The sequence below is a fragment of the Haliotis rufescens genome, unplaced genomic scaffold (genome assembly GCF_023055435.1).
Source record: "Haliotis rufescens isolate VD_foot unplaced genomic scaffold, xgHalRufe1.0.p SCAF_5, whole genome shotgun sequence".
Lineage (NCBI taxonomy): Eukaryota > Metazoa > Mollusca > Gastropoda > Lepetellida > Haliotidae > Haliotis > Haliotis rufescens.
In genome coordinates this window covers 44268164-44289763 of record NW_025964223.1, presented here as the reverse complement: position 1 = coordinate 44289763, position 21600 = coordinate 44268164, and the positions used below count along the sequence as shown (strand labels likewise).

The 21600-nt window shown below is 38.3% G+C and overlaps 1 protein-coding gene across 1 annotated transcript; it reads left to right on the top strand.

Moving 5' to 3' along the window:
- The first annotated feature begins 3052 nt into the window (after positions 1–3052).
- LOC124139990 lies at positions 3053–20695 on the top strand. Its single transcript, XM_048384465.1, has 9 exons — positions 3053–3071; positions 3506–3591; positions 5921–6235; positions 6762–6785; positions 7389–7754; positions 7946–7996; positions 9741–9803; positions 19315–19396; positions 19699–20695. Exons 2-9 carry the CDS (start codon positions 3522–3524, stop codon positions 19880–19882), a joined length of 1155 nt encoding a protein of 384 aa, XP_048240422.1. The 5' UTR covers positions 3053–3071; positions 3506–3521; the 3' UTR covers positions 19883–20695.
- The last annotated feature ends 905 nt before the right edge of the window (positions 20696–21600 follow it).

Below are 21600 nucleotides of genomic sequence, written 5' to 3'. Positions count from 1 at the left end.
AAACAAACTTTAAAATTCAGAGAACTCGTTTGAAGTATAAACGCCGACACGTGTTAATATTATCTATAGATCCAGTCGTAAAAAATATACAGTTTGTCTTTTGTCTTTGTCAGTGGTTAAACGCCGCATTTAGCAATATCCCAGCTATAGGACGGCGGTCTGTAAATAATCGAATCTGGACCAGACATTTTAGTGATTGACATCATGAGCATCATAAACACTCATTTGATATACGATGACATTTATCAACCACGTCAGCGAGCCTGACCACCCGATCCTCTTAGTCGCCTCGTACGACAAGCCAGTCGCCTTTTACGGCAAGCATGGGTTGCTGAAGACCTATTCTACCTCGGATCTTCACGGGACCAAAAATATACCTATCAGAGCTATGTGTACAATGTTCCTGGCAGGGCAACCTCGACATGGCAGTGAGAAACATACATGTGTTGAACTTGATTATCTGTTTCCAAAAGAAAACCTTTTTTAAATAACAGATGACCTGAGGAAAGAGAAGTAGTCCCGAGTAACATTTAAGACACACATGCCTTAAGTACGTTCAGGATAATAGGGATGTTGTTAGCTGAGAGTGCTTGTGAACTGTTCTTCCTGAACATTTTATATGTTTTATTGCAGTCTTTAATCGGCGGTTGATATTATGAACAATCACCAACGTCGTTTCAAGTTGTTGAACCTCCTGATAACCACAACCAGTAAGCAAGACACCCATAAGTTTCTGGAGATAAATTCTACCCCGGAATTCCACAGATCTTACAGGCGAACATTATAATAAAGAGTGGGTAACATTACATTGTGTCTTAACAAAGAGCATGCAATGTTTAGTGTCGTGGAGCCTTACCTTCTCTTCAGCTGCATCACAATGTGCAATGACAAAAGGATGTTTTATATTTCACTCATAAATACCTTCCTAAAACTTGAACAAAGTTTCAAGGTTTATAGATAGAGAGTATGACAGAGTGGGGGAGTATGGCTGTACGGCAGGGGACACCAGAAATGGGCTTCAAACATCCTACCCATGTAGGCGTGACGAGCAAAAGCTAAAACTATTAGGCTACCCCACCAGCCCTGTCAGATATAGAAAATATACTTCGATATATTTGCAGATTGTTCTTGTTCATTATACATGAATTCTAAGATAGACTTTAATGATTACCAACTGTACTTGATATACTCAGTGATATGATGTAGTTTGTGATAGTATAACTTGTTCATTTTTGATAGTACCTCCCTGTCCGCATGCACAGGGATGGAAACACTACTTTCAAACGTGAATATTCCTGGAAATTATTCCTTTTCATTCAAAACTTACCTAGTTTCTCTGAAAAAAATGCTGACAAAGAGACACTTTAAATGACCTTATCTCAATGGCAGTGATCGATTAATCCACCTACAAGCAGCTCAAGAGAGACCCTACCAACAGCCTACAGAGAGAACGCATGACCCTTTTCAACTAACTTTGGGACAACAATGAAATCGGCCCCGCCCTCACCCCAAGCCATCTTATGCCCGGGCAAACATAACAATTCACAAAAAGCGTCCAAGCCCGTCTCCTAGTCTGCTGCAGAGACACTGTCGACTACAATACTGCCCAGTACCTTGCCCGCCCCCTCTCACCTTTTGGGAAGACTGCCAAGTCCTTTGTGGTAGGTTGGTCTGAATTCTGCAAGAAGATCCACGACATTCCCCAACCAGGCACCTTAATCAGCTATGACGCTGTCGACCTGTTCACTAATGTACCCCGGGATAAGGCCACTCATGTCATCTGAACCCGCATCGATGAAATCTACCCTAGATACCAGACCAACAACTGACAGCACCATCCGGCTGATACACTCCTATACCAGCTCAACATACTTCATCTGGAGAGATAATATCTATCAATAAACCCATTGCCTCACCATGGGATCCCCACTATCACCCTTGATCACCGAGATATTTATGACCCACCTTGAAGGGAAAGCCCTAGAAACATCCCCCATAACCAAACAGGCCAAAAGTCACAGCATTCAGAATACAATGAAAGCCATATATTGTATTCTTAACTGCTAAGTACTCCAACTTCTATATGCCTTTCAAAGAAGACACTTACTTCGGTTTTTCGATATCCAAAGTGTCAAAATTCAACTATAGATGGCACTAGATGTTCCACATCCTTCATAGTAATATCGAAAGGAACTTAAAAACAATGAGTAATCCCTCTTTCGATAAAGATTGTAATGTTCAGAATACAACATTGGGTGTCCAGACATCTATTTCACAGATCATACCAATTATCTAGCTATCTAGGACTGCAAGGGTACAATTTACGTTTTACATACAACAGTTGTTAACCACCGACGTTGTTCACTTGATATTATGGTAGATAACATATTTTAGTATGTTCAATATTTTTTGTTGGATCAGTTTGCTTTGAAACATATCATGAACTACAGGTCACAAATCAGATGATGTTTACCAATTTCGACCGCGGAGAGTAGTGGGATGGTTGATCGCGTTCAGCAGCTTGACACCTGAGTTTTTCTAGGGTTTGGGTCGTGCCCCACATTGAACCACATAGAGCACATAGATAATGTGACTGGTAAACTTCTAATGCATGAAATCAATTTGGGTTGCATACTCCTCAGGGAGCTGAGAATGAAGTTAGAGTGCTCAATGATGCATTAAACGTGGTAATAATGTAACGCTTTGCGCATTCATTAGGGTGTGGATTTGGCTCATTATAAATACGCACACTATTATTTACAAACCCCCATTCATTTGTCATTCAGCTGTCTAGACCTAAAAAGAGATGGTTATGAAACTTCCTTATGCCGACTTAACTCATCGTGCGCCTGCGCGAGCTATTGTTATCCTGAATGAGTCACGAAGTTTAACCCTTCCTGTCAAATCTGCTTATGTCCAATATATGTAGGTCGAAGAGCCCTACTGCATGCATAAATACATCAGTATTTGATACTATGTAATGCACTTTCTGCCTACCTCGACGTTGTATGTGTGACACATAGTGCTGTGTGGAAAAGGTAGGTGTGTGTATGTCTATTATACGGATGGAGGTAAGATTTTGATCGACCGCTATCGCTGTACATTTACCGATTTCCACGTTACCAACTAGAATTTAATGACATTCAATAGCCAGTGTTCCGGAGATAAACTGTACAGTGTTTTCAATATCGAGCTTTGTTACCTTTAGATTTGATGTTGCTACATTGAATTTAGAACTGAAAGCACAGCGTGAAGTTTCAACTATTATATATAGCGCAGTCTACGTGTCTACAGGTAACCTAGATCTATACTGAAAAGAGTGTTTATCTCCATTCAGTCATGATAAAATTAAACTCAACAGTTGGTGTTGGCGAAGATACTGAGGCGGCATTATTTCATTCAAGTGTTGTGAAATTATATCGATTGGCTAAGAATAACCTTAACTGCGTATGGAATATTTACCAAAGATCAAAGCTACTTTTGCACATCTTTGACTTCTTTGCAGGCTACACAACATTAGTATGACTAAGACTGTGGGCTTAACGAATGGTATAGCCATTTTATTCTACACCCTGCAATCAGTTTATACAGGTAAGGACTTATTCAAATGAACCCTAATCTTTCAGTAAATATAATACTCATGCGCGTTCGTTACAAATCCGCGTATGTGCAATATTATCATGCTTGGTTGTGGCTAGATTGTATAAAAAGCAACCAAGCCTATCAACTAAATCATGTTTTGAGTTTTACAACTTTCATATGATATCATTCATATTTCCAACATTAACCAAGAATATTGTTGGTAAGAATGTAGGACATTTATGTTTCAATCAGTTCTACATATAATAGTTTCAGTTGGGCTGTGCAGATCCATGATGTTGGAATATGATGGACACGAAATCTTGTTTACCTTCAAATAAAACAACATAACTCATGCCCCTATCATAAGGTTAACATTAAAATGCACCTTTTTCTCTCCTATCTCGTCTTCAGTCGTCTTCAGATAAACCACCTTCCCACGGAAACGAAATTCCTCAGCAACTATAACCTCCTGACTCCTGGACGTTGCAGTTAGTAATGATACACATGATACCGCTTTGTGGAGAATCAAACAAATTTACATGACTGTATTATTGTTCCACTGACAAGTGCGGAAAGTTACATATAGTAGTGAATTAGTTATCTCTTTGTTTTTGTATATTGTAGTTCTAAATTCAGTTTCAAGCTCCTAATTTTCTAGTTTCAGCAGCACTATAATGTTTCTTACATGCCTGTTTAGGAAAAACGCCGTGATATAACTGGAACAATGTTAAAAGCGGCGTTAAACCCAACTCACTCACTCACTGTTTAGGAAACACAGACAGTTGCTGTTTGTATTATGAACGTTGACTACCAGTTAAATCTTACCTATTTACTGTACTGTTATGTTCATTATTGAATCCTAAATAAAAGGAAGGTTCACTCAATACAATGTTTATTCATACTACAGGATATTTACTATCAATTTCCATTTACCGATTTCATACACCATTGTATCGAGGGGTGTCTGTGTAGACTTTGGGTTAGAATAGATCTTCAGCAACCCATGATTGTCGGAAGGGGAGACCAACGGTATCGGGTGGCCGGTTGCGTAGATCAATGCTCACATGATGTAAATCACTTCATTGTCTGGCCCAGACTCGATTATTAAAAATCCGCCGCCATGTTGAAATCGTTAATGTATTTTCCGTGATGCCATACTGTGTCTCAAGTCATGCTGTTTTGGTCGTACAAACCAGATCTAAAATGAAGATCGGCCATGTACAGATGCAATAACACACAAATCTTCAAGCCTCAGAGACTGATACTGGTAAGGATATTTTCTAACAGCGTAAAAGTCATACATGTGAAAATGTCCCAATCGTTGATGTATTTTCAGTGATGCTAAACGTTTGTCTCAAGTCATGAATATCTGTGTGATCTAACCCACAATTCCACATAAAATCTCGGTCTTCTCCTAATGGAATGAGGTTCCAATTTTTATGATCCCGAGACTTAAGGATATCGTCTATGGCGTAAAACTCGTACATGTGAAAATGTTCCAATCGGAGTTGTATTTTCACATGATACGAAACACTTGTTCTCAAGTTATGATCTTTATTGTGATTCAAACCAAATTTCACATGAAGATGGGCCATGTACAGATGCAATAACAGACGGCGTATAAAAAGCAAACAAACTATATGTACTCTACATGTACATTAATCTGATTACACACAAGAAACAGTTATATATACAGAAAGGTACTTTTGTAGTACATACAATAAAAGACACCATCAGCTACCACAACTTCACATCTGCAAAATATTTAGCAATACTCCGTTTCACACAATTGGGATATTATCTATGAAATCTGTGAAGCTATAATATGCTGTGCATTGATCAGAATTGTATAATATATGATGTTGTCTCATGTCATATATTGGCATAACATATGTTCACGATATATATGTTCGACACTACCACTATAAACACTCAAAGCACAGGTGATTGTCCAATTTTGCATTAGACATATGCTTGTACACCTAATGTGTCATTTATCGCCTTATGTTTCTGGAAACACATCAATTGTAACATTAACTAAGTGGCAAAACGTGAAGATTCCAAAGGACGGGCTAGCAGGGCAGATACTGTTATGCATGGCGTCTCCTGTATTCAGCCATCATATAGCTGGAATATTGCTGAGTGAGTTGGTATGATGTATACAATACCGACAATACAGAGTGTGCATCCGTTCCAGGTTATCAATGAGTAGGCATACTCCTGAAAAAAGTGAGTGATTGACAATAGAGATAAAGACGGTACAATCAGAAATAATACATTCAAACTAATTTACTTTCACAATATGTGTTCACACATGTATGTTGTGTCATTTATGTAGGTACAACACATACCAGTAAAACATGCTATGGACAGTATGGCCTCCAATGTACTCGGCATGTGCTCAGCTGCAGCAGCAACCAGAAGATCGCCATCTATGACGCATATTACACTGACAATACAGAGTGTAGAACAGGTATCTCTAGTTGCTCAGTGAACCCAGACAGTGTGACAGAACGTGGATATCACAGGTTCAACAACGCCGAGCTGGTCTCCCTCTACGACAACTGTTCAACAGAGACTCAGTGTGTGTATCCTGCTCCCCGGCGTGGTGCAGCTCTTGCATTCTCTGTTGTGAAATATCAGTGCATTAAAGGTAGGTTCCTATTGGTAGCATATGGATAATTGATCTCTGTTGCTACTGTTTTGATTAGGGAAAGCTTCCTATATGTAGTTGGGTGAACTTCAGATTCAGTGGTGATGAACTATCACATGTTTGATTAATGTGTAGTGTGCAATGAATGTTTGTAAGAGATTGCTACAGGCAGCAAATATGATATGATAACTACATGTGGAGCAGGTCGTTTATTCTATTTGAACTGTGAAATATAGTTGTGACAGAGCATGGTTGTCAGGCCCCGCTTTACAACTGTTCGACAGAAAATCGGTGTATGTATCCTGCCTCCCACCAAGGTGTAGTATTGATCTGCTGTGACATACCAATGCAATCAATAACAGACTAATGACAGAAAAACGAGGACATAAACTTAGTTATGTTTCAGAGTTCACCTGTAATTCTTTAACGGCTTTAAGATATAAGAGAAGGCAGGAGTTCCTGATTCACCCCCTTCCACAAGGGTGCAGTTATTTTGTAATTTTATTACTACAATTATTCATTGTAGGTGTTGCCCGCCGTGACATGTCTGGTAATTATAAAATTGATAAAAATACACGTTGGCAGACAAGCATACAGTCACTCGAATACTTATTATATGATACATGCGTACATCATTTATATATAATGTTTGCAAGTATGTGTTGAATTATGCGTCTGTTTAACCTATCTCATATTTAATTTGTGGTTATTATTCAGTACCTGTTTAACTTGAGTAAAGAGCATAATGGCGTCAATCTTCGTAACCCATTCATCAACCTATTGTAATCATGACTACTCAGCTGGTCAACCGATGAACTGATCATTGAGTTTGATTACGTACATCTCTATGTATTTGTACAAATCTCGAGGCGCATGCAGAAAGTGTGAAATTAATACATGTAGATAATGTTATATCAAACGTGATAGCACAAACGGCACGTATACACATTAAATGTTGCAGACATGATTCAGTGTACATCTGTGGAGGAGTTGCACAGGGTATGTCTCAAGTCTCAATCACCCATGGAGAACAGAGGGTGTCTAATTCTTAAAGACTAACCAACACTTATGTAACGAGGGTTAGGATATGGTACCTGCAAGACATAAAGGTTTATCTTGAAGTGTCTATTGATTGAATTTATGAATGTTTCAGAAACTGATTCATTGAACATCAGTGGAGGGGTTGCAGTAGGCTTGTCTCAAGTCTCACTCACACATGGAGATAAAAGGATACCAAGTTCAACACCACAAACCAACACTTGTTTGTGCACTTTCAAGTCTAATGTCACCGCTACAAGCATATCAGTGTATACTCTTGACGCGCGGTCAGGACGAGGAACTTCAGAGCGATGCTTATCAAAGTTGTCTGTCCTACCTGGGGATGTCATCACAACAAATAATTGTTCAACTCTGTTCATACCGTTTGAGAGACTCAACGTAACAGCGGAGCTCCCGGTATCGCTATACTTCTCAGATATTATGAGGCCGCCATCAGCATTAGTGTGGCTTCTGATCAATGGTGAGAATGAGTAGTGTATCATATAGTTTATTTTCGTACTTCACCCCCAGCAACAGCATGTGTCGTTGTATAGGAATCATTACCATGACATTATCTATTTACAATGTTTGATTGTGTATAATAAAAATAAATCTACCAAACATCTCAATTTCTGAAAATTATATCCTCATATGTTACTCTGTGTGTTGCAGCATCAGACCCTTTCAATGTGAAGTGCGAAACTGAAACAGTGACAAGCACAGGTAGGCGCCATGTCCAGATGTTCACCTTTTTTTGCAAGTACATGCTGCATAAACTGTTATGTGATATTGCCATGCGCACTATTTTTATCTAAATAGCCAACGTGTGTCTGTAATAAAACAGGCTTGTTTCCACAACAGGCGACAGCACGTGTATATCAACCGGGTTAACGTTGGGGGATAAAGACAATCAGTGGCTTCATTTGAAATGTTTAGTGTAGTTCTCAATATCACAAATACATACCACACGAGTACGATGTGTGAAGATCATTTTAGGTGTTACACGCCGTGGTATTGTTGGACTATTGCCAAAAGCAGCGTCAACCCACACTCACTCACAATATATATGCATACTTATTTTAATTACTTTAAACTTTGTAAAATATAGCCCAGGCATTGAAATAGTTCGGCTCCACAAATTGTACCATTGTCAGTCACATTGGATGCAACATATACAGTATATGTACAGTACAGTCTTTTGATATTATTACACATTCCAAAACATTTACGGTTCTAATTCAGAAACTACCTCGAAAGGTAAACATATTGCATGTCAGCTTTGTTATTCCTAAGAATTTGCGAGTCGAGGGCGATACATTGCACCCTTGTATGAGTCACATATTGAATGCAGATCAAGCAAGATGCATTTTTTAAAATAAGATATGCGTTAGTAATAACGGCATTATACCACGTCTTACTATTGTGAGATAATGTCTTTAATATAATGTTTGAAATGTTTGCATCACGTTAGTTCACACTGCAAATAACAGTTACGTTATTTCTTCATTGCAAAAATACGAAAAAGTACCTGTTTAACGGATGCAATACATTTCCATTAAAGTTACAAAATTATATATTTTCAAATTATTCATAAAACATGCTATTCGTTGAAACCTGTCACGGAGTACATTTTTTGCTTAAAGTACAGAATATATCTATAACCTAAGTTTATATTTCGTTCAGCTCTGTTGAGGTTCTTGCTTAAGTGAAGTTTTATAATAGTTCATAAACCTGAGCTTGAGTCTATTTCGATCTGATCTCAAGGTCACGATAAGATTGCTGACGATTATGTTCCACTCGTATTGTATACAGGCTCCTCCCCAGATGGGAATTGTTAACAAATTCGCAAAGTACATATTCTGGAACAGTGCATTCTACACTCAGACCTTTGTTATCATTAGCATCCATAACGTTAATCATTATCAATGCAATGTCACATGTGTTTTGTTTGTATATTGTAATAATAGCTCATTAAATATTTGCATTATCTAGTTCCTGATATACTATTCCAAGACCGCCTCCGTGGTCTAGTGGTAGAGCGTCCGCCCGGAGAGCGAAAGGTCCGGAGTTCGATCCCCGGCCGCGTCATAGCAAAAGACGTTCAAAGATGGTACTTGTTGTTACCCTGTCTGGCGCTCGGCATTTAGGGGCTAAAAAAGGACTGGTCGGCTCGGAGTCAGTATACTGTGTCTGAGTGGGGTATTCATGTTAAACTGCGGCATGGTATCTCAGTGGGCTAGCACTATAAATCAGCATCAGTTCGGACTAGAACAAGCAGTCACACACACACACGTGCATGCACGTCGCTATATAACTGCAATAATCTTGGACGCGACGTTTAACCCCATTTCACCTCACCTCATCTACTATTCCAAATGCAAAAATATATATCCGTATGTTTTGCATCGATCGGTTATACTCATTGTTGATCATGTCAACACATAAACGTTTGTCCATCTTTTCACAGTGGGATTCAACACTGGGTCAACTGGGGGCAGATCTCCTGTATCCACCTCTTCACAATTCCCAGGTGAGCATTATTCATTGTAGGATTTCATACGCGATTGTTTAAAACATCAAACAAATTAGCACCTTCTGAGGGTAATCAGTAGATACACAGCAAAAAAAATGCAGTTTCCGGTATCCGGATACCTGCCGGATACCACCGGACACTTACCCAAAACGCGTCCGGGTATCCGGTGGCAGATACCTTGCCGGATACCAGATCCGTGGTATCCGGCATGGACACCACACCGGAAAGTATGCCAACTGGAATCCGGGTATCCGGCACCGGATACCTCACCGGATACCTCAATCTGGGTGTCCAGGGATCCGGCACCGGATACCTCATTCTGAGTATCCAAAAACATGTCACAATTTGGGGGGTGCATTTTGTTCAATTAAGTGTGAAACACCTAAAAATATATTGGAAACTAACCATGAAAATTGAACATTGCTGAAGGTATCCGGCAGGAATCCGGCAGGTATCCGGATGCAATTTTTCGAGATGTCTTATTTCTGGTAAATAATGTTAGCCTGGGCATAGCAGATAGCTGTAGTAATATTCTGTGTTATTTTAGTTGTAAATATCCCCTTAAAGTTGGGCATGTACTTTTGTTGAAAACATTTTTCAAGTTCATATATATTTCATTTTAGATGTTAAGTGTATTAAATGAAAAGCATTCAGTCCTGGTATGATGGTATCCTTACATTTCATCTTCATATTCCCAGTTTGTTCTAGCCTAGTGGTTGAAGCGTTCGATTCACCACATCGGTACATTGCTTGGTGTCACCCATCATGATATTGTTGGAATTTTGTAAAGTGGCATAACACCATACTCACTCTGACAAAAAATTGAGAGTCATTGGCTATGTGCTCACTTGGGCCTTTGTTCCTGGTGAGATTAAAAGATTATTTTGGAACTGTATCAGTACTTGTTACATCTTGACAGACGAGTTTTGTTGAAGTTTGAAACAGAATATCATTAACCCAAATGGGTGCATAAGACTAATGGCATCCATAGAAAACACCTAATAAAGTACTGGTACATAAAAATATCAATGTAATTTTTCTACTGACATGGAACTAAAAACTTCGTTCAGTGAGCTGTTGTAGGATTGTAGGAAAACATTCAGGGCATTAGTATATTTGATATATGTTAGCACCTTTGTTATGAATGATCAATATCATATTTCTTTAAAGAAGCAAAACAAAACAATTGTTCAGATAAAAAAACATATTTATTGATTTATGACATTTCATTGGTTCAGTAACCAGAGGTGCAAGAACATTCAAAATCTGAAACAGATGCTTCAATGCCATTTTCTAAATAAACAAATTAGTCAAATCTCAGAAGAATTTCAAGGTAGAAGAATATCTAAAGTCAATTATGTTTGTGCAGTAAACCACAAACGTCATTCAGATTTGTATAGTCAGCATCAGTGTACACCACATAAACATAGTCTCACTGCTGTGGTATTAATTCCTTTAGACACGATTAATGTCGTAATAAAACAACCTACAGAATCACACTGATGTGGCATTATTCATTCAGAATCATCACTTTCTGAGGTGAACCTGTTAGTTGTTCTGGGGAGGATTATTCATCATCCGGAGAGTCCTTTGTATGACTTGTCTGATCTGGTGTCATTGTGAAATCCAGGTGCCTGAAACAATTTATAACATCTTTAAAAGCTTGTTATTAAAAATATAAGAAACACACATATATTGACAAAGGGTAAAAAGTTGGTTTCTCAATGAGTAAGGTAATGACAATTTATCAAGCAACTGTTAACCAAACCATGTTAACCAATGTAAAAAAGCCATAGCAAACAGTAAATTTTACAGAAAATACAAAATTGTAATTGATCTTCTGAAAAGAATTCCTGTAGTGCCATAAGGCAGGCTCACCTGAATTTTTCTCAAATGTTTGCATTACATCAAAACATAAGGAAGGGTAAACAAGGCAATGCAAATTGCATAAAACAGGTTCTTATACATAAAAACAGAACTACCGTATTTGACGTAATAAGCGCCTCGCTCTAATAAGTGCCAACGGGAATATTTGCTAAAATATTGGCTAGTGAACAATCCCAATTAGCACCCTTTCCAATTGATCAATGTATACAAGACTTATTTATTTGCGTATAATACACACTCGTGTGTGATATGCACCCTTAATTATGGGGATTTTCATTCTGGAAAAATATATTTGTCATACATAAACATTTCAGGCTGCCAGCATAAACCACGAAATTTTGAGAGCGCCCTGGACGCTTATTACGTCGAATACGGTATTCATAACTATCAAAACTTTCAGCCACACAAGTCATGTAAGTGTTATCAAAATACTATATAATGAGTGTGCAAGTTAGTATAGTTCCGTGTGCGAAATACGCATCAGTCGGAAAGCGCACGTTAAATCTCCAAAGTAAGTAAGTAAGTAGTATAGTTCCGCACAGCTTTTAGCAATATTCCAGCAATATATCTGCGGGGACACCAGAAATGGGCTTTTCACACAGTACCCATGTGGGGAACAGAACCCAGTGCTTCGGGGAGAACACATTACCCACTAGGCTACCAAATACAAATATCATCTCAAAACAAAAGTAAGTAACATAAGGATTTCATACAACAGATATTTTCACCAAATATCAAGTCACTATACAACTGATTGAATTACTGATTAGAGGAGCAAATACATTTCAATGTAGCAGCTGAATCAGGCTTAATTTGAATCGTTCCTTGCTTTAGTTGCAACTGAAAATAATTATCTCACTTATTATTGATATTTAATATCTACCATTAATTGGTAGGCCAAAATAGACACTGATACAAAAAATCAACTGAAAAGAACCACCTGAACAATCGACTAAAAACTATGTATATTACATTTAAGGGACCTTAATTCGGCTGCTGGCAATAGTATGGGCGGATACAGAGGGGGGGTGCTGGGGTGCGCACCCCCCTTTTATTTCGAAAAAAATCTTTATTTCTGTATAAATTACCACCAAAGACAATAAATAGATCTTAATTGTGCACCCCCACTTTTAAAAAAAGCTGTATCGGCCCATGAATAGTCATGAGTAAAATCATTATCATATTTTTATCATTTATCCTATCGTTAATTAAGATTAACAATAACGGGAAAAACTGCCAAATATATTGGTCAAGTGTAATCATAATATAAGTAGTTCTATTTGGTTTTGGAACTTTTCAAGGGTAATTGTAAATATATGTGTATTCCTATTTGAATACTCATTTGATTGTTATAAAGTTACACAGTATTGCATCTATCGTCTGTTTCTAAATAAAGTGGAACCCATATTTGACTTGTGTGACATAATTGAATCATACCCCAAGTTCAATATGCATTGTTATGCATCTGCACAGAGTGGTCAAAGTCCTTGTCACACACATAGTTTGCAAAAAGGCAGAATCCAATAAATACAGCTGAGACATCAGGTTGTATCCAGACAAACTGTCTGATAATCTCAAGTATGGTCTTGGTAGCATCAAGGGATGTAGCTAATCCTAAATAAACATTAAATAAGTGACATAATCTCTTCTACAGAACACTTTATCAAAGCCTGCCCCACCTTTGATGTTTATCATCTCGTTACGCTCACAACAGCTCATTAGCAAGATGAACTCAATGTCAACTCATGGTGGATTAGGGATTAACAGGGCAATTAGTGTCAGGTGGGTATTATCACTTGCAATTATCTGTTAATTACTTAATTGAGTAGTGACGGCTTAGTTAGTTTCCAACCACACTGACTGCTATGCTACTTATCAAGTCAGTTTACTGGTAACATGTTTCTGTGGACCAAGGAAATGTATCATGCCAGATACTTAAAAAGTTCTACTCATAAGTAATAAAATAATGACAATTCTCCCTACAAAGACATTTAACATTTGATATACATAAACTGTCTGTTGAAACTATGATGATGCTAATATACAAGTCGCACAAAACAACTCATTCATATACTGGTACCTAGCCAAACATACATAATTTGTATATGCATATGCACATGCTTGTACATATATACGTCTACTGGCATGTCACACATACAAACAATCATTAGATGGATGTAATCGTTCAAAAATATTTTACATACAAAAACAAGTGAACAGATTCTGTAATAGCATGGTTAATATTGGGAGATGTTTTAGCATTTCCATTTAGCTTTGTTAGCTTTGTTTGATGTTTAACGCCACACTCAGCAATATCGCAGCTATGTGGCAGGAATCAAACCTGCATCGGTCTTCAGCACGAAGAGTGAATGCTTAAACCACTAGGCTACCCCGCCACCAAAAATTCCCCCAGGATAAAGTTGTCATCATGGTTATTGTTCAACTAGTTCAAGTGAAAATGTTCATACCCTTAAAATGTCTTATCTTCCACTTCACGATGATCTCTGATGCAAAACTTCCCTGTCATTAAAACTGTTCTTGATTCTTCACATCTGGAATAATATGTTGAGGCTATTATTAATCATCTCACAGAGTAAAGGGAGTATATGAAATAAGACAGTGAGTCACATTAGCATACAAATTATCCAGTTAAAGTAAACATATTTCTACATTATATACATAAGCAAATACTAACATATGAAAGACAGGCTACTTGTTATATCAAAATATAATTATACATTTACTTACATGTTGGCTATAAAAGTTAATGTGTCACATGTGACAGGCTTACATGTGGTAAATTACTTTGATAAGTGTTCATTGTAATATTAACATATTCCTTACCTTAATGTGTCACTTCAGCTGCAAGCATGACCTCAGCTGCAATCTCAATATTTGGCCAATTTTGACGAAATGACCGATCGTGTTCAGTGTATAAGCTGAGCCTCGTCGCTGATATAACTTGGCGCAAGTTGACGACGCGTATAGAGAGCCGGGAACCAGCTTATGTCGTATTAACCTGGTTCCCGGCTCTCTATGCGCGTCGTCAACTTGCGCCGAACAATATTGTGATATTAGAGACGGGGGCCCAGCTTAGTGTTAACCCGGAACAGGCCATTTTACCCATATTCCCCTACGGTCCAGGGCGCCATTTTAGAACATGGATGTAAACAAACCTCGTGTATCGATATACGCTGTTATGCTTGATTACGATAAGCTTACCTCGTGTATCGATACATTGTTCTCATTCACCTCCACCACGGAAATGCCGGCCGAAGTTCCTCTGAGCCATCCACAACGCGAAAGTCAACAGTATTTGGAAAGGCGATTGGCAGCAAATGCGGATGCCAGGTACGTAGCAGGGCTTCGTGACCTTATGATTTCTGTGCAGAGATCTTATGGAACGGATTGATTTAGATATTTTCCTGCTCTACATACTTTACCGTAAACGCCAAGGGTCCTTTTTTTAGTATTATGGTCAACTGTTTGTTATGACGACAAGGATTTGCATAAGGGGCGTAATGGATTTGTGGTCAAAACAAGATGATCCAAATTAGATCCGCTTTTTATAGATAGTGAAGAAAAGTACAAAGATCTAGGAACGATTATGAACTCTAAACTTTCGTGGGATGCTAATACATACTATAATTTACAATAATGGCCACCAAAGACTTTATTTTTTTTACGCTTAACATATTTTTATAATTACACTGTTATGTCCTTGTTTTGTATAAGCTTCATAACTTAATAATTCAATTTTTCATGGAATGACTCTGACCTTGACGAGGATCTTTTTTGCAACAAGTGATTCCCTATGTAAAGTCTTTGTTGAATGACCCTGGCTTTGTTGTCAAATAATTGTTTGACAGTTGTTAAATATGGGGTTATGTTTTATCTCTGAATGTTTGGGATGAAATATTTTAATAAGGACAGTTCTAAGTTGGAAACTCAACTGGGGCCTTTTCAATTGAATTCAATGTACAGCATGTACAGTTTGGATATTTATGTAATGTGAATGCTACTTATGTTTGCAGAATGTCTGGATGAATGAATGAGTCAGTCATCTGCACAGCATCAATGGAAAAAGGGAAGCAATGAGGAACAAGAGAAGAGTATCAGTGAGTGGTAAATATTTGAAATTATTCTGTTTAGTTCATCATGTTCATGTAGCTATTCTGCAAATATTTCTTCAGTTTGCTTGTTCTTTATCACCTGTTGGCATGGATGCCCTAATTATCAAAGGCACCACAACTTGCTGTGCATAGTTGCATCTCTTAGGCTTGACAGAAACCGATGGTCGTGGGTTTGAATCGAGGGTAGCATCATACACTTGTTTGTGGGTTTCATCAAAGTGGTAAACATGTAAGACCTGCATCACTTCGGGCTTTCTTCCAAAATCAAGCTTACATGCCATGATATAACTGGAATATTGTTCAAAGAGGCGTTAAACCCAATTCACTCATTTAACACCACATCCAGCAATAGTTCAGCTAAATGACAAGGATTATAAATAATCAAATCTCAACTAGACAAACCAGTGATTAATGTTATGAGCTCGATCCAGACGCACCGATGATGACAACATCCCATGTTATTGGAGACGATTACGAGCGATCAATGAGCCCACTTGCTACCTCATCTATTACTTTGGCTTGTATGGCAAGCATAGGTTGCTAGGAACATTGTTAAGAGATGTCAGTTAATGATCGTTTCAACTCATCAGCATGGAACAATATATATCTCAAGTGTTTGGTATATAACAAAACTCAAAGATGATAAATTAAGTGAATTTGCTGCCTTTTATCTGTAAGTACATGTTGCGACAATTCTTTTCTATTGCTACAATCTTTATACATAATTTTGCAGAAACTGAAGTCCAGCTTGAGATACCCGGATGACAGGTTGACAGTCTGGGAGGCCCCTTCCAGATATCCGAAGTGATTGGTAGACAGCGATGAGGAGAGTCCTGTTATTTCAATGGGGTCCTACCAAGAAGTTATATCCCAATTGACACTGGGACAAACTTACAAAGGCTGGTCTGGCTAATGTGAGAAGACCAACCAATGCCAAGTCGGAGTGGGACCCTTCAAGGACGTTGAAGAAATTATTGTCTTTGGCCATGTGGTAATCACTTGAAAGGAATGATGTTTGCGACTACTTGTCTATAAATGTGGACCCAAACACCAAATAGAATGTTCACAATTCTACTAACACAATGCAACAGGGATAGAGCCAATCTGGCCTCCCCTCATCCTGGTTCCTGTTTTTCCATGGCAATATAGAAGGAAAAGGAGGTTTGAGGGCAAGTAACTCTGAACTGGTGAGCATGGTCTGCTGATGCTTTCAAGCAAACAGTTATCCCGCTGTGTTATGAGTATTGAAGAAAAGGAGGAAATTGCATACTGCATCAGGAACCATCATGTTAACACTGTTCAATGTGTGATATAGGCATATAAATAAAAGAAATTGATAATTTGTTTGTTGTTTATGTTTCTTTAGCCAGCTGTGTAAATGGGGATTTTCCAATATTTTGCCTCAGTTTGATAGCCACAGTTATCGTATGAAACCATGCATTGCTTGGACATCTTTGGAATAACACATTGATCTGCTATGTCAAAGGTCAATGTCATAGCCAGACAAAAAATTGTTAATGACGAAACTGTTCCTTAGGGTAGGGATAGAAGTTGGCAAAAGGTCATACACTTACATTTTATCCCCCGGCAGTCCGTCTGTCCGTCCGTTATCATTTCCTTTTCCGGGGCAGGATTCCCAAACCATTCAGTGTATTTGATTGAAATTTGGCAAATCTACCAGGCACATACTGAAGTGGTGCCTTTTGATATTTTGGGATTTTTATAATTTTTATTTTTTAAAATGTTTATGGAATGAAGTTGGACATAGGCTCAATTGGGGATGGGGTTCGTTTCCGGGGCAGAATTCGAAAACCATTCAGTGTATTTGATCGAAACTTGGCAAAGCTATCAGGCATATACTGAAGTGGTGCCTTTTGATATTTTTGGATTTTTCTAATTTTTATTTTTTTAACTTTTTATGGGTTGAAGTTGGACATAGACTCAATTGGGGATGAGGTTCGTTTCTGGGGCAGAATTCGAAAACCATTCAATGTATTTGATTGAAACTTTGCATTCATATGGATGCGACCATGATGGATTTTTTTGTGGGTAAACAATGTATGCTTCTTAAAGAACTTTAAACTGTTGACTCATTACATACAGAATTGCACATTTACTAGTGGTTACTTTACAGACAGCTGCCGGGGGGATATGTCATCTTTCTGATGACTCTTGTTCTCTAATGTGCCTTTTCCTGCAGAAGTGTAAATAACTCTTATACATATAGTTGTTTATCATTGTCATATGTTTGTCAATATTACACTGAATGAACCAATTTACAATTGTTTTTGAATTAGTCGCAACTGATATTGAGGGTCAAATTAGCTTTCAATGTCTTTCAGTAAAAAATTTCACAGTAACTGAGGAACAGCTCTCTGTAGTGTGATGAAATCTGGTACATGCCACCCTCAGAGTGAGGCATATTGTGTTTCAAACTTGAAGCTGGTGTGCTCGTAACAAGTACTTGTACCTTTACAAATAATCATATTATCATCTCACTAGGACCAAAGGCCCAAGAGAACACACAGTCGATGAGTTTATACTTTCACTTAGAACAATCTGGAAGTCTGAACATGAAATTTAAGGATATCATCATACATGTATTAGAACTGATGTTTGTTCATTAAAAAGAATTATAGATGAAATTGAAAAAAGTGTCTTCTCCAAAAGTACATCCCCATAGATCTCAACTTTAAGGGGATATTTACAACTAAAATGACACAGAATATTACTACAGCTATCTGCTATGCCCAGGCTAACATTATTTACCAGAAATAAGACATCTCGAAAAATTGCATCCGGATACCTGCCGGATACCTTCCGGATACCTTCAGCAATGTTCAATTTTCTTGGTTAGTTTCCAATATACATTTAGGTGTTTCACACATAATTGAACAAAATGCACCCCCAAATTGTGACATGTTTTTGGAAACTCAGAATGAGGTATCCGGTGCCGGATCCTTGGTATGCATGCCGGATCCTTGGACACCCAGATTGAGGTATCCGGTGAGGTATCCGTGCCGGATACCCGGATTCCAGGTGGCATACTTTCCGGTGAGGTGTCCATGCCGGATACCACGGATCTGGTATCCGGCAAGGTATCTGCCACCGGATACCCGGACGCGTTTTGGGTAAGTGTCCGGTGGTATCCGGCAGGTATCCGGATACCGGAAACCGCATTTTTTTTGCTGTGATAGCTTAATGTATCGTCGATGCAACTTACAAACCGACTTGTACCTGTACATATAGAAAAGGTTTTGGCTACGTGCAACGTTGCATACTGTACTCAATGGTTGGTCAGGTTTTGTTGGTATTTGTACTTGTGAAGTTGAGATATTGCATGCATCCATTGAAGATCAAGTGTAGTGTATGGAAGTTTTCTAAAATGTTTTGTTTTCAAATGGGTTTTTTCATTGAATGTCATTGAATTATTAACAGTATTCCCGTTCTTGTTCTCTGTGGTAAACATGGTCTATTTCGTGTTTCAGCCGGTGTGTTTGTGGGAGGGGTGGCTGTCGGGGTTGTTATTGTCATCCTGATCGGTCTTGCAGTGTACGTCTTCGTTGTAAGGTATATTTCAAAGCACATTCACAAGCTACCTTTCCGGGATCATGTAGTGAAACACTGTACTTTGAAAGGACGCCCAGTAATAACACCCATCTGAGCTGTGAAATGTGATTTACTATTGCAAATCCCTCCTGTCATATCAAAGCAGATGACACCACGATTGGGATTTACCAATTTACAGATGTGGGGAATCGCAATGGGATATTCGCCATGATGATCAGATATTTTACCCTCAACTGAAACTGATCTGACGTCTTCATTCCCTTATCCTACAGATTATAGTTTCCAATTACGTGTCTTTTCAGGCGTCGGTACGATCTTACTGTGAAGAAACAAGGAGACGCCCCAGCTTCCATTGAACACCCCACCTACTCAGGACTGTCAGCGGGAGCTGATGTCAACAACTGTGACATTATTGAACAGACTTCCAAGTTTAAAGGGGAAACTGCACATGAGGTGGCGGCTACTCAAGATTACCAAAACCTTTGATTTATCACCAGTCAATCATTCTGTAAATGTAACACAGACAAGATAATGACTCTATGATAATCATGTTATGCTCATTCGTGTCATGTACTGGTTTCAGTTTGGCTCCAGCACATGTGCAATTAGTATCTGGTCTTGGAGTAATCCCGAGAGAAAAGTAGGGCTGTATGCCCTTGAAATGTATATGTCACACCCCTAGATTTTCTTCTTCTAAATTACTGTTAGGCTGTTACCACTATGATTGTGTACTATATGGATCTCAGCCAGTGTGTGAATTGAATGATTTCGCGAAAACTGGTAGCATCACTATTTTATAGTCATTCAGAATCACATAGTCATGATATAGTCGGAATCGTACAATGGTTTCGCTTACTGCAGATATTTCGTATAATTATGGAAATAATTTTGTCGCTCTGATTTATTGAACAGTATTTAAGTTGCAACAATATTCTAGCTCCATGTGAGGGGGAAAGCCATATATTAACCACTGATCTGAAACCCAGGAACAACGGTGTGGTGCTGATAAGGATAGTAAGGAAAAAATCTGGATTCAAACCCGCGAAATGCGGATGTTGGCGGACGTAAGGGACACAACTCTACAGTTTATTGCCGCGCCTTTGACTATTTTTTAAGGACTTACCTCAAATCTTATTGAGATCACAATATATAAGTGTATTATATATTTAAACGTTTTCGCCATTTCGCAGTAGCTGTTTCTACAATTTGTATATTTTTGTAATATTGGCTATAACTCCATATGTATACTGTAATCGGCCTTTTTAATAATGCTTGAAATAAATACCGACACTACATGTACGCCTGAGCATTACAATTATTTCAAGCACAATGACAGTGTTTGTCGTTTGAGGGCAAGGAGGAACAGTATTGTGTGGTAATCTCCACACTTTCCTCATTCAGACACAGGCCGGTATTTGCTTCCCTGACTATATAATGCATGTAAACAAGCCAATCGACTGTGCATGACGATACATGTCATCATGCAATTTAAAGCAGAAGAGGTAGAAGTGTTCAGAGTGAAGCTTCTCACCACCATATAAGAAACCAGCGAAACCGGCCCATAATTTGTTTGTATATCAAATACGTAGTCCGTATTTATGCGGTACTCGAGACTAAGTGATAGTTAACTGTGCGGCCACGTAGGTTATGGACAATTATCTGTTGCATAAAATCATGGTGCATTTTTGCCATACCTATGCTTGCAAATCAAACACGCGTTATCATAAAGCAGGAAGGGGAATGATAATTGTGACGATTGTGCTGTTTTATCAAGTAAGCCTATCAAGAACAGCCATACACACGTCACAATAACAGGGCAAGCGATATTGTAGTTGTCATCTACATATACATGTGTAAGGAAAATAGAGACATTGGCTTTTCAAATATTGTCTGTAGCTGTATACTGTACATTGTGTAAAATAAAATGCGATATCGCAACAGGAAAATTTTAAATGCGGTAGCTAAACGGAATCATACTTGTAACGCGCGAATGGCATTTTGCCATAAATCATTACAAAACAGTTGATAATGCAAGGATATGATATGGTTATGTTTCTTGCATATAATTTTGCGGCATCCTTTTTGTTAGTTGAGTTATATTATAAATCGCACCATTTGGTAGATAGATAAATCTGTGTATAATTAATGCACTGTGTAGAATTAATGGGCCTCTCCTCAAATTCAGAGCATAATATTACATTTGA